Source organism: Cibotium barometz, chromosome 2, assembly GCF_041138505.1.
Source record: "Cibotium barometz isolate CiBa-2024 chromosome 2, ASM4113850v1, whole genome shotgun sequence".
Lineage (NCBI taxonomy): Eukaryota > Viridiplantae > Streptophyta > Polypodiopsida > Cyatheales > Cibotiaceae > Cibotium > Cibotium barometz.
The window spans coordinates 17,106,404-17,131,747 of NC_141047.1; the positions used below are offsets into that span (position 1 = coordinate 17,106,404).

A 25,344-nucleotide genomic window follows, 5' to 3' on the forward strand; every position below is an offset into this window, starting at 1 on the left:
AAAGAATAATTACCAACCCACCTACACTTTTATATATATATATATATATATATTCATAGAGGCATCTTATTTTTTACCCTAGGAAAAGGGCTTCGTTCTAAGCAAAGGAATTGGGTTTTAGCTACTATTCTTAACTAAAAATGGATGATACCATAAAGAGCAAGTAATTGGTGTTGGTGGGGGTAGGCAGTGAAAGCTGACTAAAAAATGCGTGAAAGTTCTCTAAAAATTTTGAGCTTTCTTAAATTCAATTTTCAAAAGTAAGCCATGCGTCTCTTTCTGGCTCTCTCACTCACACACTCTTAAATAGAGAGCTTTCTTTCTCTCTCTCTCACACACACACACACTCTCTCTCACAGACACAGACACACAGACACACACCCGGGGGGGGGGAGAGATGGGCGAAACTGCTCAACGTGAGGAGCGGCTGCTTTCTGAGCTTCCGGGAGTTGAAGACCCTGCATGGTTGAGAGTGCTGGAGCTGGGCTCCTTGTGCTGCTTACCCATGGCTCTGAATACTGTAATCCGCCTCAATGTCATGGACATCCTCGCCAGCCAACCACACCGCCTCCTCTCACCCGCCCAAATAGTATCCCACATCACCAACGTTTTCCACCATCCAACGGCTGCCGATTCTCTAGATCGAATCCTACGGGTATTAGCTTGCCACGGCGTCCTCACTTCCTCCCTAGAGGAGGAAGACTCGGAACACACACACAATCCTCACTATGTGAGAAAATATGGGCTCAATGAAGTTAGCAAATATTTGGTCAAAAATGAAGATGGTGCCTCTCTTGCCCCAATGATACTCCTCGATCTAGACAAGGTTTCTATGGACGCAAAGCATTACTTGGATGTAGCCGTCCTCGACGGTAGCATTCCCTTCATCAAAGCTCATGGCAAACATCCCTTCCCTTATGCCCAAGATAACCTCTCCTTCAACAATATCTTCAACTCCGCCATGGCCAACCATACCAAGCTCTTCATCCCGTTGTTCCTTGACACCTACTCCAGCTTTGATGATGTAACTACCCTCGTCGATGTGGGTGGCGGGCTCGGATCTTCCTTGAGCATGATCATCTCTAAGCACCCTCACATGAAAGGCATCAATTTCGACCAGCCGCATGTGGTTGCTGCTGCACCGCAGTATCCTGGTAATATCTCATAAGCCATCCACCACAATATATCATATGGGGTGACTCGATAAGTTTTAGAAGTCATTAGCTCATCTGTTCCACAATAAAGAATGGGTGTAAATGGATAACTAAGTTTTTTTCAAATGACTTTAAACACATCATGGTTGAACATGTAGCTCGTGAATTTAGGTGTGATTGGTTGGTAAAGTATTTTGTCATTTAACTCCTTGCCACTTCGTGCTTGTGTATCTATACATACATACATATCAAGTCCAAGTGGGCTCCCATGCATGTGTGTGTGTGTGCGCGCGCGCGCACACACACACACACACACACACGCACACACACACACACACACACACACACACAAACAAACAAAGACATGAGTACATATTTTTATACATATGCACGCATGGTTGCATTGTATGTTATGAAAGGCAACCTAGGACCTTGAGGTGCTTAAACTTTGAAGAAAAACTATAAATTTAAAGAATTTATGTAAGCACACATGAATGCTTTTTTAAACCATTTTGAAACCAAAAAGGAAGACTTTAAGTTGGCTATGATGCAACGTGGCATATATTCAATAAATGTTTTACATTGTGCATGCACTCTTTTGATCACCATTGAGTTTAATCGATTTTTTCTAAATATGTTCTCCATAGTCACATGCAACTTCTTGCTTAAACTCTTATAGTCTATCATGTTGATGGCTTAATATGAAAGCTAGGTTTATACTTATTAAACATATGCCACTTGCAACCATCTAATGTGAGAATGCAAATCAATTTCCTTTACTACACAGGTGTTGAGAATGTAGGAGGAGATATGTTTGTGAGCATCCCCGAAGGCAATGCTATATTTATGAAGGTATTCTTTTCCTTAATCTTGATGATGCAACAATACGTATTGTGATCTGTGAAAGTGTGTTGAAATCTACAAGGTCATATCATGGCTCCATTGAAGTTCTTTCTCAAGTTTAACAAAAATCTTTCAGTGATTAAGTCTTTAAACCTTTGAAAACCTATGATTTGAATGAATTTCACAAATTTGACGGGCCTTATATAGTTACTCAAATTTATATATAGTACCCATTATCAAATGCATAATTAATAAATATATTAAATAAGGTATTTTTGCTCTCTCTCTCTCTCTCTCTCTCTCTCTCTCTCTCTCTCTCTCTCTCTCTCTCTCTCTCTCTCTCTATAAAATATTTATAATTAAATATGTCTCTAGTTCCATGTATTTAATTCCAATATTTTACATGTCTTTTAGGCATCAAAAGACATGTAGGATAGAGATGCAGTTTCTTTAAACTAAAGCCTTCTTTTTGGGATATGTAATCCAAATGCCGCAACTTAGGAGCTACATTGTACTAGCATTCCAAATTTTAGCCAAATTCAATGGCAAAATGAGGGACAAGCGTGTGTGAGATGCTTCTTAGCCATTGACACTATCAATTTTGAAGCTAACACCCTACAAGTTATAGTTCTCTTAAGCACAAAGTCTAAAGAGTAAGATAAATCTACTATAGCTATTCAATATTCAAGTTTGTTTTAAAAATAGCTTCTTTTATTCTAACGTGGTCTTTGGGTAAGTGATTTGAGTGTGCGCTTGGGTAGCAAAGTGTGTGAGTTCAAACTTGACTTTGTACCTCTTGAAGAATCTGATGAAAGCCTCAATACTAAACAAATGCACACAATAATATCAAAAATATTGTTTGGGAGGATTACTCATGCAAAATAGTGCTTTCACACGAGTTTTTAAACGTTCTTTTTTTTTAACTAATCATGTGCCCTTTTGGAAGGACCTTGACTTGTTTCACAATATCTTGAAAATTTTTAATCCATATAATGATTTAAATATGCCAAAAATTTACCTTGATGAACTTTCTTATAAAGAAATATAGGCAACAACTTGAGTTTGTGAATGGGGGGCACTAAACAAGCTCTTTCCCAAAAACTATAGTTCATTTTAAACACAAAGAACTCAAAAATGAGGGGGCAAGTGAGAAACATAAACATACAAGATTGATAACATGATCTAGAGAAAAACACTACTCTTACAAAAAGCTAGAGAACATGCAAGTGAAAAACATAAATATGCAATATTATCTTTGACACGCTCTAGGGCAAAACACAAGTCCTACAAAAAGACTAGAACATGTGTGTATGTATGTACCTACATATATCTATATTATGAATATATATATTATGCACTCTTACATATCACCATCATTATTATAATTGAGACACATCTCTACCTAGATGCTAGTGCACTGTTAAAATACGTGCACACACCACTTTTGTAACTTCATTGACGTGCACTTTAAAATAAGTACACACACCACTTTTGTGTCCCAATAGAATTATGATTTATGATTTATGATTTATAATATTCTTAAATGAAAGAGCTAAAAAAAGGAGGTCAATCAATCTAAAAAACAAGCTTCCTTATTGCCATGATTTGTGTTAAGGTTTTTATGAACTTGAGTTAGTTAGCAAAGGGCACTTAAAACACGTAGATTCAATTGCTTGCATTTATAGGGGATCGTTGAGTGCTTGCCTAATATGAACATTTTTGCTAGCCTTGACACATTATGTAGTTTAACTAAGTTTTTAAAAATATTCAATCATTGCTTTTATAAGAAACAATTACTCCTTAACTCTATTGTGATATGTTTTGGCAAGGGTAGTGGATATTACACAATTGGAGTGACGAGCATTGTGTAAAAATATTAAAGAATTGTTACAAGGCTCTTCCAAAACAAGGTGGTAAAGTGATCGTGGTGGATGCTCTACTTCCATATGGAGTGGAGAGTGGGGCAAGGGCCCGTGTAGCCTACCAACTTGACATCCTAATGCTTGCTTATTATCACGGTGCCCGAGAGCGCACCTATCAAGAGCTTCTTACCATTTCTAAACTTGCAGGTTTTGCACGCATGCAAGTTATCTCCAAGCTAAATGAGTGTATTATTGTGGAACTTTACAAATTTTAGGGAGGATCTCTCCTCTTATATGACACCCACAAAGTCCATCTATCTACATGCATAATGCATTAGCTTTCGTATTCTAACTTATAAATCCCGTCATGAGGTTCCAAACCTTTTGATCATTCTATAGTGTTGGAATGGATTTATTTTTGCAATTATATGGATATTGAATTAAAAATTTCCATCTCCACCATACATACATGTAGAATTACCTCCTTCTTAAGCTTCTTGAATGAAAACACCCTATAAATATAGAAGAAGACAAACTTACAAATTATGGATTTAGCTTGAAGATGTTCTTACTTTATCAAACATTATAGTTCAACCTTATTTGTGATAATCATAAAATAGCTACACTTTTTTAAAACATAAAGTTGGGCACATGTGCATATTGGTGTATGTTTGATTTCGATCACAACATTTTGAATCTAAATATCCATGCAATACATCACCACATTTTCTACAAGTCTTAATGCCTTTAAAAAAATCATTTCTATAAAAATGTAATTTTTTTAGAAAAACTTATGCATGTTAGGTTTGGGTAATTAATGAATTTTTTAAATTCTTTTTGCATGCTTAAGAACACTTTACAATAGCCTACTTAATTCTCTTAATTCATCCTCTAACATATATTTTAAACTCTTATGTTAGGGATAGGAATAGAAACTTTTCTATATTTTATTTGCTTTCTTCTTTGCATTCAAAAAAAAATCACACTTACAAAAACAATCCAAAAAATCTCAAGAACTAAAGAACATCTACATGTGTTGCACTCCTAGTCTCAGTACACTTGCAAGAACATCTACATGTGTTGCACTCCTAGTCTCAGTACACTTGCAAGAACATTTACGTGTGTAACACTCCTAGTCTCAGTAGTACACTCCACTAGTAGAATAACGAATCCAAGATTGGTGCAAGTAGGCTTACCTTAGATCTATATATATGTCCAGACACGCGCGTGCGCGCACCCCTCGGGTGGTCCACTATGTAAGAATTACCTATAGCACGTGTGTTAAAGGGATATTTAAATAACGCCTTATTTGTAAATTTTGTATCTTAAATGTACCCCTTGAGGATGGAATTTTGTGATAAAACTGACCCTTCTGTATGGACTTTTTCTATTTTTGAACTAGTAAACCCCTTATGTATGTACACTTTTTTGTAAGTCCACCAAAGAAAAAATCCCTTCTATTGAATGCATGTGCTATCTTACATAACTTTTAGTGGACCCCTCGAGACACACACACAAACACACAAAAGCATAGGTTAAGGACATTTACACAATACATATACAAAGGGTTATGTTGAGAGAGAGAGAGAGAGAGAGAGAGAGAGAGAGAGAGAGAGAGAGAGACAAAGAGAACTATTAGAGCCAACATAAAGTGGCTAGGCTTATGATTAATGGTGGGGTGACTGAGCCCATTAATTTGACAAGATCAGTCAGGGCAGGGATGCCCACTTAGCCCTCTCTTGTTTGCAATTGTTACGTATCCAATCTTATCTCGACTCAATAAGCTAGTGGACGACGGTGAAGTTGTAGGGCTTACTCTTCCAAGCGGAGAGCAGATGGTTGTCCAGGCATTGGAAGATGATTCTTTCATGTTCCTTAAGGCTCAAAGAGATAATGTTTAGGCTTTTTGCGATACTTTTAGTCTTGCTTCAAGGTTATACATTAATATGCATAGATCTTCTCTGATAAGCTCTGTAGTACCGAGAGTGATTTTCTTGGTTTGGGATGGAATGGGAAGGTCATACAAAGGGGATGCATCACATGCCACTTGGGTTATCCGATTAGAGTTTATGTTGATTCACAAGCTTTGTTGGCATGGATTTCTGTGGATGACTCCGCCGGTCCTTGCTAGGGAACTTGAAGACAACCACCACAAACACTATGGTTGGGAGAGAAGGGAGCGTGGATGGGAAGTATACCCGCCAAGGATGAGCCGACCTCACTAGCTAGACATGCAAGACCTAGGCTCTACACACTGTCTACCGTGCTCTCCCACCACCACCTAGCACCGCAGTACCCCTACAGGTCTCTCACTAACACCACACACACCACTCACACCTCACTCACCTTGCTCACACAAAGAGATAGAAAAAACACCAAACAGAGCACAACACTACCATCACAACAATACCAAAAAGGAGTGATACAAGCGAGACTCCGCTCCGATAGAAGGACTGTGCTAGAACTCCAGGTGATACCTGGGAGAGTGTCCTCCTCTGTGAGAGTATGTCCCAGACTGTCTGTATGCTGCCGACGAGAGAGTGCTCCCCTTAACTCCTCCTTGGGTGTCCTCCTCCTCGGGTGGTGCTCAAGAGGATCTGTCCTCCCTGCCTTGCGAAAGGGAGAGGGGTGTTGCCTCCATGAGTGCCATCAAAGTTGGCCATGCACGTATGAGATGTCGAAGGGGACCAGCGGCGGTCAGAGGGGTCGAAGAGCACTAGGCGGTCGGAGGGCACCAGCAATTGGAGTCATCGGAGGGCACCGACGGTCGGAACCATCATCGGAGGGCACTGGGGGTCGGAGTGGTCGGAGCACACCGGCGGTCGGAGTGGTCGGAGCAATCGGAGGGCACTGACAGTCGGAGTGGTCGGATCAGTTGGAGGGCACCAGCGGTCGGAGCACACCAGCAGTGACGGCGGTCGGAGTGGTCGGAGCACACCGGCAGTGTGACGGCGGTCAGAGTCATTGGAGGAGGGCACCGACGGCGGTGACGGCGGTCGGAGTGGTCAGAGAAACTGGCTTCCCATCCACAGGTCGCCCACTACTACTCAATTCACCGTCCCGATGAATGCTAAGAAAACACAAGTGAGCCTCCGGGAAAAACATCCAGCAAAAGCAGGCTACCAGGCATACCTCATACAATGATCCTTCCAGGTAAAGCTTCTCGAGAGATACAAAATAAATAAAAATGAATCAACTAGGCTCGTGGGCAACTTCATCCAACGAGCTATAGAAAAAAATGATTGAACAAGGAGCTCCTGGGCACTTCATCCAGCAAGCCATTTCTTAGAGCTCCTGAGCACTTCATCCAGCAAGCCATTTCTTAGAGCTCCTGAGCACTTCATCCAGCACGCTATCACTAACTGTATTACCACTGTCATCCCCCAGGCAAAGCATCCAACAGAAGGTTACCTCAACACAAAAGCACAAAAACCAATCTAAACAATAATAATCACTGGCCACTTCGTCTGGGAAAAACTTGCGGCACGAAGTCCAGGCATACAAGATACAGAATGAAATCTGGCCATGGCCAGTACATAAAATATTCCACCTCATTAACAAAAAAATATTCACTTCTCCCAAGCATCAGTAGCGTGTGCCAAGGTAGCCTCCCAAAGAACTTTTGCTTCAGTGTCAAGAGTGCTCATAAACTGCCACAAATATGCCCATACCAAGGGCTTTGCAGTCCAAGGGTTGTTGAGAAGAGCTGCACATGCACCTGTTGTGTTATGGTATTGCATTATGGTATTGCAGAGCGATGAATTAGGGGTGTGCCCTTCAAAGTTTCTCTGCAACCTAGTTGCACCCTATGCCAAGAGCTCTTTAACACATTTAGATGATCCTCTATGTGCTGCAAAATGCTGTAGAATGGCTGGACTAGGCTACCAAGTGTAGAGGTGTAGCCCTCTATGTCCTGCAAAATGTTGTAGAATGGCTGGAATGGGCTACCAAGTGTAGAGGTGTAACTCCACATGTTTGTGCCACTATGGGCATCTGGACAACATCCAAAACTTGTTGGACATAATCAAAGTGGCCGCTTTTTAGTGCATAATGGAGGCATGTCCTCCCATTGTGAGCATCAAACATAAGGATATAGCTCCCCACGCCACAAGCCACTCACTCAGATTGGCCATGTGACGCAGCATAATGCAAAGCATAATGCAAAGGTGAGAGGTCGCGATTGAGAAAGAGGGTGCCGATGGGGAGTGATGGGAGAGGGGTGGTAATGCATGGAGGGAAGTGAGGGCAGTGAGAGAGGGGGAGGGGGGTCAGGTGAGTTGACGAGACGGGTGAGGTGAGAGAGGGGGGGTGGGCACCGTTGGTGAGGGTTTTGGTCAGTGGGGTTGGGAAAAGTGGGGACGGGGGTCGCGGTGAACGGTGAGGGGTGAAGTAAGAGGGGGAGCAACCTTTTGGTTTGTTTGTTTTTATATAAATATGTGTCTATAACAATTTATATCATGAACATGACTCCTACTGCAGCCATACATGATGTAACTCCAGAGGAGAAGTTTACTAGCAAGAAACTTGATTTATCTCACTTGAAAGTTTTTGGATGTATGGCATATGTGCATGTGCCAGATGAGTTACGTACTAAGCTGGATCCACAAGCAAAAAAATGTACACGTGAATTGAGGGTAAGCAGGGATGTTGTATTTGATGAGATGAGTAGCTGGTATGCTGCTGAAAATGATGTTATTGTGGGACTGATGTAAGTGGAAATGTGGTTGCACAGAATGCAAGTCAATAATCACAGTCATTGAGTGGACTAGGAGAGTCCTCATATAGTGGTTCCGTGTGATAAACCATAGAGTGACAGGCTACATCATAATACCTGTCCTAGAAATGTAGTTGGTACATCACATAAAGGCAAAGAGAAAGTGGTTGAGCCCCTTAGTATGCTTGATATTTTTCCGGGGCATTCTCTTATTAATGTGGAGAGTCTAGTGGCTCAGAGATGAGCCTTGATGAGGAGCTTGAGATTCCAGCAATGAGAACACCTAGTGTAAAGAAGGCTTTGAAAGCCATGAATACAAAGTTACAAAGATCTGGAAGAGTCAAAAACCTTGTGTAGATGTTGACTTCTTACAATGGTTATGTGGCACATCACTATATTTATATGGTAAAAGTTGTGCAGGTTGTAGAGCCCACATGTTTTGATAAGTTTATTGGAAATGTGTATTGGGAGAAAGCTATGGATGAGGAGATGGATGTATTGTATGGAAATGAGACTTGGGATTTGGTGCCATTGCCTAAAGGGAAGAAAGCTATTGGATGTAAGTGGGTGTATAAGGTGAAACATAACAGTGATGGTAGCATAAGCAGGTACAAGGCTAGATTGGTAGCCAAAGGATATGCGTAGACACATGGGATTGATTATGAGGAGACGTTTACCCCGGTTGCAAAGATGGCAACTGTGAGAGCTGTGATTGTGGTGGCTACAACTAAAGGCTTGTTTTTACATGAGATGGATGTAAAAAATGTATTCTTGCATGGTTACTTGCAAGAAGAAGTGTATATGGATCAACCACTTGGCTTTGAGGATACAGGGCACCTAGAGTATGTATGTAAGCTTCATAAGGCCTTATATGAGCTGAAGCAAGCTCCACGAGCATGGCATGACAAGATTGCTAAGTATCTTGTCACTATTGGTTTTCATATGGCAGATGCAGATCACTCTTTGTATGTGCACAAGAATGATAAGGGTATTGTGATCATCACCATCTATGTAGATGATCTTATTGTTGGGTTTATCAACTTGGAAGAGATTGAGCATGTGAAAAGTCTTCTTAAAAAGAAGTTTGACATGAAGGATTTGGGAGATCTGTGCTACATTTTGGGCATTGAGGTCATTCGTACACGTGATGGTATTTGGCTATCCACAGAGATGGTATGTATTGGACATGTTATCCAAGTATGGCATGGCTGATCTTAAGTCAATCTCGGTGCCATTAGATCAAAATGGTAAGCTTAGTGCGGATGCAAGTTATGTGTTGGAGGACCCTACTATGTACAGGAAGATTGTGGGGAGTTTGATCTATGTCATGATCAACAGGCCAGATTTGAGTTACATTGTTGGCTTAGAGAGCCAGTTTATGTAGGTTCTGCATGTAGGTTCCGTGCAAACCACATCTTGATAGTGTGTGACGCACACTTTGGTATTTGAGGGCCACTGTTGATTATACATTGTTTTATGCAGTAGGTGTACCATTGGAGCTATATGGGTACACAAATGTAGATTGGGTAGGTAGCAAATAAGACAGGAGATCCACCAATGAATTTATGTTTTCATTGGGAAGTGCTGCTATGACATGGAGCAGTAAGAAGCAGCCCACAGTTGCCTTGTCGAGTATAGAGGCAGAGTATAAAGGAGTTGTGGTGGCAAGGTGTGAGGTAGCTTGGTTACGCAAGCTACTTTTGTTGATTTGGGATTGCATGTGGAGAGAAAGGTTGTTATATATTGTGATAATATTAGCAGTATACAATTGGCCAAGAACCCAGTTTTCCATGTGCAGACAAAACACATTGAGGTACATTATCACTTCATCGGGGAGAAGAGAGTCTCGGTAGTAGGCGACATTGACTTGGCCTATGTCAGCACACAGGATCAGGTCACTGACATCTAAGAAGCTCCACATATTTTGAGATATGCTTAGAGTTCACGAGCTGGAGTTGAGTTTGAGGGGGATTGTTGAGATGTCAAGCTCAACATGAGCTGACACTCACGAGACGCTTGCATGATTGTTCAACATTTACATCACTGGAAGGTTTGGTAGAGCTGGCACTGACATATCTTCGCCAGAGTTTCTATGGTTGGACTACACCGACTAGTTCACACCTATCCACTCCACTTAGCGTATTCACACTATGGACCACTTGTATATACTCTAGTATGTGTGTTAGTCACTTTATCTTCTTTGTAGACCTCTTTTGTTGTGTGAAGAAGAAGAAGAATTTTCAACCTCTCACATTGTGTGTTCTCTTCTAGGGTTTGTGTGTGTGTGTGTGTGCCTGCAACAACAAGAGCTCAAGGTCTCTTCTCCCCCCTGCATCTTTTCAACCTTGTCAAAGGTATTGGTGAGATAGTTCTCACTTAGTCTATAGGATGCCAATGAACCATTCGACATAACGATTATGATCACGCTATTGGATGCCTAATATATTTGTGCAACTTGTGGCCATACATTTATTATGGTGTGTCACAACTTTTAAAGTTCATGCATTACCCAAGCACTTAGCATTGGCAGGGGACTGTTAAATGTATCTTGAGATACTTGCAAGGCACTCAAGATCTTGGATTATTCTATGCTAAGTAGGGTGATTTAAAACTGTAGGCCTTCAGTGATTCTAATTGGTGGGCCATTATAGTACATGACAGTACACATTTGGAAATTGTTTCTTTCTTGGTAATTCATAAATGTCTTAACTAAGCAACAAACAACCAACTATGGCAACCTTGTCATGTGAAGTTAAAGGCTTTTATATCTCTTCAAGCATGCCTACTCCTATTGTCACTAATAGTCAAAGTAGCATACTGATAGCTATAAAGAATCATGTCTTTCATGTCTGGACCAAGCACATTAAAGTAGATTATCACTATGTTAGACAGAGACTCCATGCTAGAGAGATCAATCTGATCTATTATAGTACACATGATATTTTGGCAGATCTTTTCACTAAAGCCTTACCCCGTGAAAAGTTTCAGGCCTTTCGTAAAGCTTTGGGCCTTTTTCATTTTAGAGATTGATCTGTAATCTATGTAACCCTCACATTTTACTATGTGAGAGTGAGACTTAATACTGAAGAGATTAATCTCATATATTGTCACAGTACACATGACAATGCCAAGAAAATATTTTTACTAAAGCCTTATGTTGTGAAAAGCTTGAGGCCTTTCGCAAAGCTTTGGACCTCTTCCTTTTCCAAAACTAATTGCAATCTATGTAACCCTTACATTTATACTACAAGGGTGTTTGTTAGATATTTAATAGTACTACACTATGAGGTCATGCACTCATGCCCTGGGAACTTTCATCCCATTAGGCTTTTTCCCATGGCTATCTAGGTGTGAACAGGCACCTTAGGGTTAGCTAGTATATAAGTAACCTCATTCACAGTTTAGGGTTGCTTGCTCATTTTCTCATTGTACTTTTAGAGAGCTTCATCTCTCCCCTTTGAGCTTCATCTCTCCCCTTTGAGCTTTCCATTCTCTCACACTCTACATCCTTGTGTTCTTTTCTTTGATGAGCATTGTGTGTGTGTGAGTCCAACTCTCCATTATGTAAAAGCTAATAGTATTTTTACAATACTATAACTTTGTTCCCTGACCTTGTTAAAATTTTTTCATTTGATCTCTCAAACTCTAGTCCAAAAGTGGTTCACAAGCTTGTTTTTGCTATTTTTATTAGCATGTTTTTTTGCCTTGATTTTTTCACCAACTTTTATGATAGTTGGCGGAAAGCCAAAATGATGAAAATCGGCTTGGTCCACCCAAGGAAAGATTTAAAGAGCCCAAAAAGATCTTCGAGATGAGCACTAGAACACGCTCATCGGCATCATGTTTTGGGAGATACGAACATGCAAACATGGCTACTTTTTATAGTCCCCTTTTTTTCCTACCCCTGGTTTTTTACATGTAAATATCTAAGAGAGTACGGTCGTAAAAAACTCTAGTTTTTATGCCTATTTTTTTAATTCTTGGGTTCAAAATCACTACCAATGAACTATAACAGTCAGTCAAAAACATATACATACTCACCTTCATAACCTCAATTTTTAACATTTTTTCAATGTGAAAAACTAGATACTCACACATGAATATCTAGGAGAATCACGGCCATGAAAAACTCTGGTTTTCAAGTCAAAAAAATTTCAATTTTTGGGTTCAAAAGAGGACTTCAAGTCAAAAAAATTTCAATTTTTGGGTTCAAAAGAGGACTTTAATAGTTAGTCTCTACCATTTGATCACCTCCCCAACCTCAATTTTTTAATATTTGTTTGACATGAAAAAACTCATGCATGAATATTTAGGAGAGAGTCACTGCTTGGTTTTTTAATGTCAAAAAAATCAATTTTTGAGTTCAAAATCCCTTCTAGAGGACTTTAATAGTTAGTTCCTATCATCTGATCACCTTCCTAACCTTAATTTTGACATGAAAAACTCGAGATACTCATGCATGAATATTTAGGAGATAGTCAACGACCATTGGTTTTTCATGCCAAAAAAAAGTAATTTTTGAGGATAAGATGTTTAGGATAAGATTTTCTAGTTTTAGTAAGTTAGTCCCTCCAATCATCACTGCTTTTTTAGGATGAGATTTTTAGGGTAATATTTTAAATTTTTTAGGATGAGATTTTTAGGAAAATATTTTCTAGTTTTGGCAAGGCAGTTCCTCTAATCATCACTACGTTTTTGTGTGAATTTCTTTGGTTTTTCACACCAGTGGTGTTGTCGGCGTAAATATCTCAACTTCCATTATAATTTTTTAAAGACGTGATTATTTATGGTTTTTCACACCAACACTGATGTGAATAACTTTCTAGAGAGAGAAAGTCACGCGTGAATTCTAGAGAAAGAAAATCATGATTTTTTTAATCATGTTTTTTTTAAAAATATGAGTTTTTATAGTTGTTTTTGGAATTCTATTTATGTGGAGAGGGTGGTTTTGAATTTCAAATTAGGGGATGTAAGAGGTTTTTTCCAAAAGAGCAAGTGGGAGGAAAAAATCAACACTTTATGAAACCCTCTTACACACCTCTTACACATTTCATAACACCACCCAAAAGTGGATTCTATCCAACTCTCACAAGGCATCTTCACATTGAATACAAATTAGCCACTCATGAGTTGTGGAAAAAAGTGATTAGGAAAAATTCAAGATTAACACTTTCACTAAATTTTTCTCCCTTTTGAATTGATTAAGATACCCTAATTAACCACTAATCAATAGTTAATTCATATAATTAAACATATCTTTAGATTAAGCAATGAATTGCTAAGACGACACATGTATTGCTAATGTATGAATTAATGAATAATAAATGATTAATTAAGCTCCTAATTATGAGCTCCTCTCTTATGCAAAAGGGCACTGAAATCCTTAATTTTGTGAGTTTTGTGTGTTAATTTGATGCAATAATGCATAAACATGCACTATGCACTCCTAATCACTTTTTTCAAACTCACATTAGCCCAAATATGACTAAAACTTCAAACTTTAGGTTTTTCCACTCTTTATCTTCATTAATTACTTTCCTAATGCAAAAAATAAATCTAATAAAATCAGTAAAAATTTAGAGTTTTTAAAGGTTTTTTGGATTTTCTTTTATGAGTAAGCTAACTTAACTAGACGTTAACACTCTAATCTACTCAAATACAATAATTAAAAAATCATTGGAAGTGTAAAAATTAGCATCTAAAGTCTATGTAAAAAATTACCAAAGAGAGTGCTTCCTAATGCTTAATGTAATGCAAATGATGCATTTTAAGCCTAGATTAACCTGTGTAAATTCTAAATGAACCATTAAAATCAATTTAAACACAACAAAATAACAAATTAAGCCAAAAATTAAGTTAAAACATAATCTTTTCAAAACAAAAAAGAGAGCCAAAAAAAACCAAAATCACCCCAAATCTCCGTCAAACCAACCCTTTTTTTTGTAGGAATGCACTAACTTTTTTTTTGTAGGAATCCACTCTTTTTTATGGGAATCTCCATCAAACCAACTCTTTTTTGTGGGAATCCACAAAAAAGAGAGTATAGGCAATGGGTTATGCATAGATTTAGAGAAAACACAATGGAAAAAGCCAAAGGATTACTCCCTAACAGTGGTGCCAAAAATGTTATTGCCTGCTTTAGCCTCTCCTAGAAACACATTCACAAGAGATTACTTTAGTAAGCTACAACTGTCGTGGGGATCTCTCTAATGGTTGAGCTCGAGCACACACGCTTCAAGAGCTCTACACATCCTTTGTAGTCATTTCTGTCAATGTCTCCCTCCACAAGCATTGTCACACTCACATCTTGAGGCTCACACCTACAGATTCATGTGTCTAGGCTCATGGCTTACATCTCTAAGCTCACGTGTCCAAGTTCACAACTTTTTGTGCAAGTCCCTTACTTGAGAGCTGGTTTGGCCTGGTTTTTATGATTTCTTGGACTTGCCATCTCTCTCCATTTTGGCATGAGTTGCTTGATCTCTTTCAGCCCTTCTTAATAATTCACCTATAAATACATGGTGATCACTAGGCTATTTTCACCTACAGAAGCTCTGTAGGGTCTATACTCCACAATATTGATCTAGTTTCCTCCGTGGAAGGACTCTTGATCTACTTTCAAACTAGTGTCTGACACAATTAGGGAGGTCAACTCCACATGTGATCAAGTACCACTCCCTAATGTCGAAGTGTTAGAAGTCTCATATTTAGAAGTCGGTTTAGAGAATAAGACTAAGCAATAATTCAACCTGATCCTCGCAAATGCATAAGCACTTGATCTAGTGTTAGAATTACTTATTGATGTTTTTTTTAATGAGTCTTTTATGATTTTTTACGTTTTTATGAGTTTTTTTAATCTTTTATAATGTTTTTATATTTTTTATAATAGTAAAACGATAATTTGACACGATTAAATAAATAGAGAAGTCAAAGTCCACTTGTTTTGAGTAAGCACGTGGAAACGAAATTGGAAGATGCCATGGATGAGGAGATGGGGAAACATTGGATGCAAATGCAACATGGGAGTTAGTGCCTTTTCCTAAGAAAAAACAGGCAGTTGAAAAAACAGGCAGTTAGACGTAAATGGGTGTATCAGGTCAAGCATAACTCGGATGGATCAGTGAGCAGGTATAAGGCAAGATTGGTTGCTAAGGGTTATGCATAGACCTATGGCATTGACTATGAGGAGACATTCATCTTGGTTTTGCGAGAGTAGCTGATTGGAGAGCTATCATTGCTATGGCTACCAACAAAAGGTTGGTATGATCAAATAGATGTAAAGGATGCTTTCTTACATGATGATTTGCAAGACAAAGTATACATGATGTAACCACTGGGTACCTGAACATCAAGCTACGAATGGTCGGCTGCACTCATACTCGAAGTATTTTCTAACTTTTTGAAGATTTCCCTTCAAAAGGATTATCAAACTTCCTATCTCTATCAAACACTATATCTATAGGCAGGCCATATAGTTTTTAGAGATATTCGATAAAGAGCCTAGCAAGCTCAGATGTTTTCACATCCTTTTAATTTGGAATAAACTTCGCCATCTTGGTCAACCTATTCATTCTCCACAAAAACAATCAAGAAGTTATAAACAAGTGTTTGTGTGTACGATGCATGTGACTTCCCTAAGAACTACAATAAGGGAAACAGGAAGCACAACTTGTATTTTCCTTAAGTACTATAACAAAGGAAACAAATAGTGCTAATGTTCCATTTGGAAGCACTAAACCATAATTACCACTTAATTATAACTATGAAAGATATCAATGAAACACAAACCACTACTAAGGAATTGAATAACATCATGCCTCTGTACACCCAAGAAGTTCTCGAATGCTCAAAAGCTTCATAATAAATGTTCTCCGACATCAAAGGGATTTCTTCGCACGGTCTATGACATCAAAGATATTTCTCTCTTGTGGTTAGAAACCACATTAGCACAACCAATTTGTGCCTATGAGCTGCGGTGTAACTTTTTGCCTTCAACTTAGCTTTGCCCTTTGAGGTTTGAAGCTTAATTCTTTCTCTTGTGTGTGTGCTTTAACACACTGAGCTATGCATGGAAAGCCTTTACTATGGGCTGAAAGTGAAAACCCTCCTTACTCTCACACACCAAATGGCTTTGCCTCCCCAATATAGCATTGATCAAGTTGGTGAATACACACAGAGTTCCATCCATATCTTTACCCAATTTTTCTCTTAATAGTTCAAAAATGGTGTTCACACACACAACTCCTTAATGTGTGCACACACAGAGTTGATCTTCTCTCTCCAAGATTCTCTACTATTACAGTATCCACATAGAGAATGCATTATCTTATCTTAGAGCCGTTTCACATGTGAAGAGAGTGATGGAGAGAACACCACGTGCATACAAGAGCGAAAGAGAGAACAACGCCAGCTCTACTACCAATGTAACGTTGTCATAGTCAAGAAGGGCATGTAGCTCTAGTCACCTCCCAGCCCCATAGAGGGGAGTCTGGATAACTCCACACTCTCGGGCACTTATTATAGGGGCATGCCCACCCATAAGCCTACCCGATCACTTGAGTGCTCCGACTTGGGCGCTCTCATGCCTAGACCCTGGATGCACTCGTCGTCTGCACTCTGGCATTTAGGCTTCACATCCGACTAAGCTCTCACATGCTATTATAGGTTACGTTGCAAATGCACACATAGATTTTTGTGTGCAGGTTACACAAAGCCTTGTATGGCTTGAAAAAGCAGGCACCCAAAGCATGGTCAAACAAGATCCAAGAGTATCTTGGATCTTGTTAGCATTGTATGGCGAAAAAGCAGGCACCCAAAGCATGGTCAAACAAGATCCAAGAGTATCTTGTTAGCATTGGATTTCAAATATCCAATGTCGATTTTTCACTTGATGTAAAAAAGATAGATAAAGGGATCATATTGTTAGTCATTTATGTGGATGACTTGATTATCACTAGTGACAGTGATACTGACATACATGATGTCAGGATGCTTTTAAAGAAGAAGTTTGAGATGAAGTATTTAGGTGAGCTACAATATTTCTTAGGTATAGAGGTGGTAAGATCACCTCATGATGGCAGAGGTAGTATGTCTTGGATATATTGTCCAAGTATGGTATGATAAGGTGTATGCCTATTTAAGTGCCATTAGATCAAAACACAAAGTTTTCCATAGATACAAATGAGCTTTTGGAGGACTCCACTATGTACAAGTGCATAGTGGGTAGCTTGATCTACATGACCATTATGAGGCCATACTTGAGCTATGTTGTTGGAATTTCGAGTCAATTTATGCAAGCCCTAAGAAGCCACACTTGTATGTGGCTAGAAGGATTCTTGTGGGTACATAAAGTGCACAATTGATTATGGACTTTTCTATGAGGCTAGTAGAGAGATACAGCTACATGGGAACATACATGTTGATTGGGATTGTAGTGTTGTGGATAGAAGATCTACCAATAGATTTATATTTTCTTTTATGAGTGTCATTGTAAGTTGGAGTAGTAAGAAACAACCGACAGTCACCTTGTCAAGTACAAAGGCAGAGTTTAGGGGCACCACTATGACAAATTATGAGATAGCTTGGTTTCAGAAGCTACTTGGTGATATAGGTGAGTCTCTAAATAAGATCGTTATCATTTATTGTGACAACATGAATAGCATATAGCTGGCCAATAGAACCCAACATATCGTGCTAGGACTAAGTACATTAAGGTGCATTATCACTTTGTAAGGGAGAGTGTTCTAGTAGGTGATGTGGATTTGGTATATGTCAGCACACAGAGGATCAGGTGGTTGATATCTTCATCAAGCCATTGGATACAAAGAAGCTCCATAGATTGTGTGTGTGTGTGTGTGTGTGTGTGTGTGTGTGTGTGAGAGAGAGAGAGAGAGAGAGAGAGAGAGAGAGAGATTATTATTATTTGGATTTTAGAGGATTATAGATTATTATAAACAGATTCATGTGCTAAATGTGTAAAGGGTTGTAAATATAAATAGTGGATAATCTTTAAAATGTATATTTTATTTAGGTAAAATGGTTCCATTTCCCATCAATAATTTGGTGTAGTGATCATTTCAATTATCATTTCTTGATAATAATTTAGAAATATTAGATAAACTTATGAATGTGCATTTTCCACTTGTTGTAATTGATAATGTTTAGCCCTTTATTGGGTAAGATTTTCTCATTCATTACCAACCTTTGGAAAGTGCAAAAGCAGGATGCTAATTTATATCTATAATAAAACAAAGGATGCTGAGACATATCTATAAAATATTACCTCAAAATTGAAAAAAAAAATGAAGAGAGACACAAAAAGCTTTGGAATATCTTCTTTAACTTGAATTGCTATAGTGATTACATAAGTACATTGACTTTATGGCTTTCACCTTTATTTTTGGTCTACCTTTGTAAAAGGCAAGCCTAAGCATTTTGCTCAAAGAGTTTTTTTTAATTAAAAAGGTGGAAAGTATTTTCCTCTCTCTCTCTCTCTCTCTCTCTCTCTCTCTCTCTCAAAGTAAAGGCATACCCTTGATTATTCTCTTGTTTAAGTCGGATCCAAAATTAGATGCACCTAGCTTCCTTATGGTTTCCCTCTACCCCAAAAAGCTTCAATATTCTTTATGAAGAAGATTAGCCCTTGTTGATTTAATTTGGTACCTCACCTAGCTCCAATGTAAGCACAACGTACCTAGTTTCCTTATGGCTTTCCTCTTTCCCAAAAAGTTTAAATATTCTTTATGAAGAAGATTAGTCCTTGTTGATTTATCTTGGTGCCTCACCTAGCTCCAATGTAAGAACACTTTCTTCATCCTTGATTTAATAAGGATATGCTATTGATTAACTTTTCTCTACATGAATCGAATGGAAAGTTACATTTTTTAATTATATATATATGTATGTATGTATGTATGTATGTATGTACACACACACACACACATACACGTGCATGCACGCTCACACACAACCACCACATGATAATATATTTAAGAATACATACTATATCGTATAGCCATTCTTAAAAAAAGGTTATATTTTGAAACCTTAGTTGAGATCAAGGAGTTTTTAAAAGACAACGTATTTCATACCAATGGCAAAGGTTGTACAAGACACACACAATTAAGCACTCTTGCATTGTGAAGCTCCTCAATCCAAAATATTATTTCGGAGTTTTGAGTCTTGCTCTCTCGCTCTCTCTCTCTCTCTCTCACACACACACACACACACACACACACACACATATACATATACATATACATATACATATACATACATACATACATACATACATACATATATATATATATATATACATGCACACACGTACACACGTGTATGCGCACACACACACACACACACACACACACACATATATATATATATATATACACGTGCATGTGCACACACACGTGCGCATGCGTGCGTACGGGTGTGCGTAAAATATATATATACACATATATATATATATATATATTACGCACGCCCGTACGCACGCATGCACAGGCGCACACAACCACCACATGATAATATATTTAAGAATACATACTATATCATATAGACATTCTTTAAAAAAGACTATATTTTGAAACCTTAGTTGAGATCAAGGAGTTTTTAAAGGACAACATATTTTATACCAATGGCAAAGGTTCTACAAGGCACACACAATTAAGCACTATTGCATTGTGAAGCTCCTCAATCCAAAATATTATTTGGGAGTTTAGAGTCTCTCTCTCTCTCTCTCTCTCTCTCTCTCTCACACACACACACACACACACATTCCCGTCTATTTTACCTTTGTAAAGTAGCAAATGTGTCGCCTTGACCAATTCAATAATATAGAAAGAAATGAAGAAACAATAAATCATTGTTTCTACTAGGTAACCTTCTCTGCATGCTTACAAAATGAAGAGATGTATACCCAATCTCTTTTCTACTTTGTCTAGGCTTCCTTATATGAGCATATAGGTGATCACCGTCTCTTCAAAAATAAATACTCTACTACTTGAGTGTTCTTCTTCTTTATATGTATAGATATGTCCACATGACATCCAAGTGTAGGATGCACGTGACATCCCCTTTTGATTAACTTGATGGAAGCTACATAGCTATGTTTTCTTTTTTCTTGCCCCTCATTGTTGTATGGGTTCTTGGATCCATCAAAGATCTATGTCCAAGACCAAGGTGTCCCAAAAGAACCCACAAGTGGGTGAGAAGCTCCCCTCCTTTGGCCATCTGCTCAGTGTGGGGATGAGCATTATCAGCAGCAATGACAATATAAATCAGTATGTCTACCCACACCTTTGCAAGTGATCTCCCCATGGCACGCAAGTCTTTTTCCGACATGTCGATTAACATTTTTGTAGCTAATGGCATAGCATCACCAGCATCTAAATCATCATTACCTGTGATTAGAGCACAGCTCAGTCTCGTATTCATATCCTTCACATTAGCAAGAAACAACTTCATCAACTCCTGCTTGGCACCATTGTAAAGCCCTTTAGCCACATCTGGGTCTTCTGGCATTAACTTAGGTCTTCTTATCATCAAATGCATGCAGTATCTTGACAACAAAATGCTCACATTCACATCACTATCTTCACAAATACTCCCACAGTTTGGCATATTCAACAACTTGACTTCAAAAACACTTGTAAAGAGGTGGCAATTAAGAACAATGGCCTCCAAGCCGGAGTCTTCATGAAAAAGACTCAAATTGGAGACTTTATTGGGGTTAATTTCCTTCGAAATTTGACTCCTTAACTGGAAGAGCTCCTCAAAGCTAATGCTGGCGTTATACCTTTCAACCATTTCCCGAATCAAGTGACCTTGCAGCTTTTGCATGTCTACTTCTGCAAGAAGGTTAGTGATTTCGAGCTGAAGGTCTTGAACCTCACACAGTAACCCGACATCAAACTGAAACAGGTACTGCCCTCTTACAAGGTCCAAGCTATCTACCATAATGGAGAGCTGCCCCAACTTGAAGTTCCAATGAGTACTTTTGGGCTTGCCCACATATCTAAATGCACAAGCAATTGCCCTCTGGTTGAAACGGTGCAGCCCACTCCATCTTTGCTGATGTGGCTTGTTGGCACTGTCTGTGGTGGTGGCCAGGTGTTCCTCCCTGATGTAATTGCACTGTCTATGGTCGTGGCCATGCTCATTTTCCCTGTCAATGGTGGTGGCCAGGCGTCCCTCTGTAATGTAATTGCAAGCAAGCCAAACCCTTAACCAATTGGATCTCACAATTTTGTGAATTTGCAGGCATTCAATCAGTAGGGCAACAATCACAAGCAGGTTGGCCAAACCTGCTGCAAATGGAACCTTACTTATTTCCAGGCACTTGAAGTGTGTCCTATCAAGAGTGATGAGTTCCATGGCGGCTGTAAAGAGCAAGACCGCACTCACAAGCCTATTTATCACCCCAATCCCTTGGTACAATCTGCCTCCAGAGCCTTTGCTGAACACCCCATCAAAAATGAAGCTAAGCTCAAGGTCAATTACATTTCTGATCTGCTCAGGCTTGAGCTTAACCAAGATATCCCTCACCTTGGCATAATCTTCTTCTTTGTGGTGAATGTGCAGATTGGTGAGGCGCCTCCGGAAGACCTTGAAGAGAGCATAAGCCAGGCACAGGCGTTCAATGATGCCATGACCCATGAGGTGGAGCAAACTTCGGCAGCCCTTGATATCTTTAAATGTCACTATTGCATTCAGGCCTCTCGCGTCCACCTTGGAGTACTGTTGGTACCATTCTTTCTCACCAGAAACAAGTAAATCATCACTAGGGGTCTGATCATCCAGGGCCATGTATTTGTAAATCGGGCGGGAAGATGCAAGAATCTGTGCTTGGCTGCTGCTTCGGAGAGCAAGAATCCTCTCTCCGTATTTGAACGCCCCTACCACAAAGAGCAAGACACCACTTGTGGTGAAATTAGGACAATCACCGGACCTGCTAACAATGTATGCAGCTGCAATGATTTCCAGGGCCATTTTGAAGCCATAGCGATGCCAGAGGTCATTGTCGGCCGGGGCATATGCATTGATGGCATCCGTGGCACCAAGATGGAACAGCAAGATAGGGGCATAGAGGGTAAACACATTGTCACATCCAGAGGCCAACATGAGGCCGAGGGCATAGGTGGTGCAGGCATCTATGCTGAGGAAGGCTACCCAGATAGATGCATGGAGGGCGGGGTTGGAAGTGTGTTTTCTGAAGAAACCAGCTAACACAAGGAAGAGCTGCAGGGACATGGTAATGATCATGAGCATGGTGATTTGCCATTCTACCCAAAATTCAAGAAGGCTATCAAATATGGAACTAGCAGAGGCATAGCCACTACAACGTTCCATAGCTTTGTGAGTGGAAAGGGTTTCAAGGGCAAGCTTGATAAAAAAATCAATGGGAAAAGGATGAGAGATATTGTTGCAATGGCCAGGCAGAGACGAAGGAACCCACCAATTTTGCAGGTGCCCAAGTAATTTTCGTCTGCATCTCCATGGCCATCATCTTGTTCTTGTTCTTCTGCTTCTTCTTGTGTTTCCTCCATTTTCTGCCACAGCTTGCGTGTCCTCTGAAGATGCCAAGAGCCTTGCGTGTGTGTTTGCTGCTGAAGGAGACCATACCAAAATGCAAAATACGTAACAAGCTACGAATCAACAAACGACCTCTTTGTGTCTTAAATCATTTGTCCGGACAGACTGTGAAATACTCCACATAGAGTAACCCCGGAACCATTGCCCTGCCTTCTTTTATATGTAATATATATAACTCAGAATGCACACTTGCGTAAATTTAAAATGTATAGTATGAGGTCTCAAATACCTCACAACCAACCAAGATGAGATCCTGTAGATAAGAGAAGCAGGCTGCTCCTCACTGCTCCTCACCGGAACCCTCTGAGTCCGTCTGCTCAAACTCTGTAAAAAGAGTTGTCAAACGTTGAAAAGAAGCATCCTATGGAAAGGTTAACATCGCAAGATGTAAAGACTCTGTAGAAAATATGGGGTCCATCTGCTGCCCAATGCTGTACACAAGCACACTCCACTGAGGTGGGCATCGCCAAATGAAAGGACTCCACGTCCCCTTCTGAAAAATGACATCGTTAGACTGGTTTAAGCCCAACCTAATTCTCATCCAAATGCAGAAATATCTGGAAGTACCACTGTGCCCCAAGCATGGCCAGCAACCATAGATCCAAAGCATTCCAATGGGTCCAAAAGCCTATCCTCCAAGACAATCCTGCACGCCACATCAAAACAAATGTGGAACTGGCTGCACCCGTTCTTTTCCAAAAGAAGAAGGATGGCACTCTTCATCTTTGCATAGGTTATCAAGGGCTAAATCAAGTCACTGTCAAGAACAAGTATCCTATCCCTCGCACATCGACAAGCTTCTTGACAGGCTTCATGGGGCTAAGGTTTTCTCAAAGATAAACTTGAGGTCTGGCTACTATCGGATCAAAGTCAAAGAAGCACATATACCCAAGACAGCTTTCAAACCCGTTATGGCCACTATGAGTTTATTGTAATGTCATTCGGATTAACCAGTGCTCCTGAAACTAATGCAAGATATATTCCGCCCCTACTTGGATGAATTTGTGCTCGTCTTCTTTGATGACATCTTAGTCTACTCCAAGTTAGTGGAAGAGCATGTATGCAGAGTTCTGCAATTGCTATGTAGACATAAACTCTAAGAAGAGAAAATGTACCATCTTTACTCATCAAATTAAGTATCTTGGATTCATTATCTCCCAAGATGGTATCTCCGTAGATCCTCTCAAGGTCAAGGATATACTGGAATGGTCACCCCCTAAATCAGTCCGTGACGTTCGTGGATTTTTGGGAATCAAAGGATGATACAGGATTTTATTAAAGATTATGCCCTGGTAGAGCTGCACCCTTGATGGATCTTCTTGGGAAGGATTCCAAAATAGTGTGGTTGCCAATCCATCAAGTCAGCTTTGATCAGCTCAAAGCCATTATTACCTCAGCTCCAGACCTATAACTCCTTGATTTCACCAAAGAATTTGAGGTGGTTATTACTGATGCTAGTAGTCTAGCACTTGGTGGTGTCTTAGGCCAAGAAGGAAGACCATTAGCTTATACTTCTCGTAAGTTGAAGCAAATTATGCCACCCATGATTTGACAATCTTAGTTGTTGCTCATTGCCTTGAGTTATGGAGACATTATCTCTTGGGTGCAAACTCTAGCTTGTTACTGACCACAAAAGTCTAAAGTGGATCTTCACCCAGCCTAACATCAACATGAGGCAGAGAAGATGGACTGAAATCCTACAAGAATATGACGTTGACATCAAATTCCCCCCTAGAAAGGATAATGTGGTAGAGCTGATGCACTCACCTGCAAATCTTTCTTGAGTGCAATTTCTATGCCAAATGATCCCATTCTAATCAAGGTGAAAGAAGTCTCAATCCATGATCCCGATTACCAAAAGATGGTGAACGTAGTCAAAGAACGAGGAACCTTAGAAAAAGAGAAAAATCTAGTCAAAGGTTACTCCACCCATGATGGGTGCCTCTACTTTAATCACAGGCTATGTATTCTTAAGGATCCTTCCCTAAAGAAGTTAATCCTCCATGAAGCTCATGATAGCCCTGCTACAAGGCACCTAGGCTATGCAAAAACCTTGAATGCTGTAAGAAGGAGCTATCATTGGGAGGGCTTGAAAAATGATGTCGATAGCCCCGCTATACAGGGCACCTAGTCTATGCAAAAACCTTAAATGTTGTAAGAAGGAGCTATTATTGGG

The 25,344-nt window shown here is 39.6% G+C and overlaps 2 protein-coding genes across 2 annotated transcripts; one reads left to right on the forward strand and one right to left on the reverse strand.

Annotated features, from left to right (window-relative positions):
* The first annotated feature begins 341 nt into the window (after nt 1-341).
* LOC147640735 (flavone 3'-O-methyltransferase OMT1-like) lies at nt 342-4,385 on the forward strand. The gene is made up of 3 exons (XM_086808948.1): nt 342-1,154; nt 1,942-2,006; nt 3,832-4,385. Exons 1-3 carry the CDS (start codon nt 398-400, stop codon nt 4,132-4,134), a joined length of 1,125 nt encoding a protein of 374 aa, XP_086665074.1. The 5' UTR covers nt 342-397; the 3' UTR covers nt 4,135-4,385.
* A 16,005-nt stretch (nt 4,386-20,390) lies between these two features.
* Nucleotides 20,391-23,397, reverse strand: LOC147640736 (uncharacterized). The gene is made up of 2 exons (XM_086814574.1): nt 23,032-23,397; nt 20,391-22,814 (listed from the first exon to the last, which is right to left on the reverse strand). Exons 1-2 carry the CDS (start codon nt 23,194-23,196, stop codon nt 20,673-20,675), a joined length of 2,307 nt encoding a protein of 768 aa, XP_086670700.1. The 5' UTR covers nt 23,197-23,397; the 3' UTR covers nt 20,391-20,672.
* Between the last annotated feature and the right edge of the window lie 1,947 nt (nt 23,398-25,344).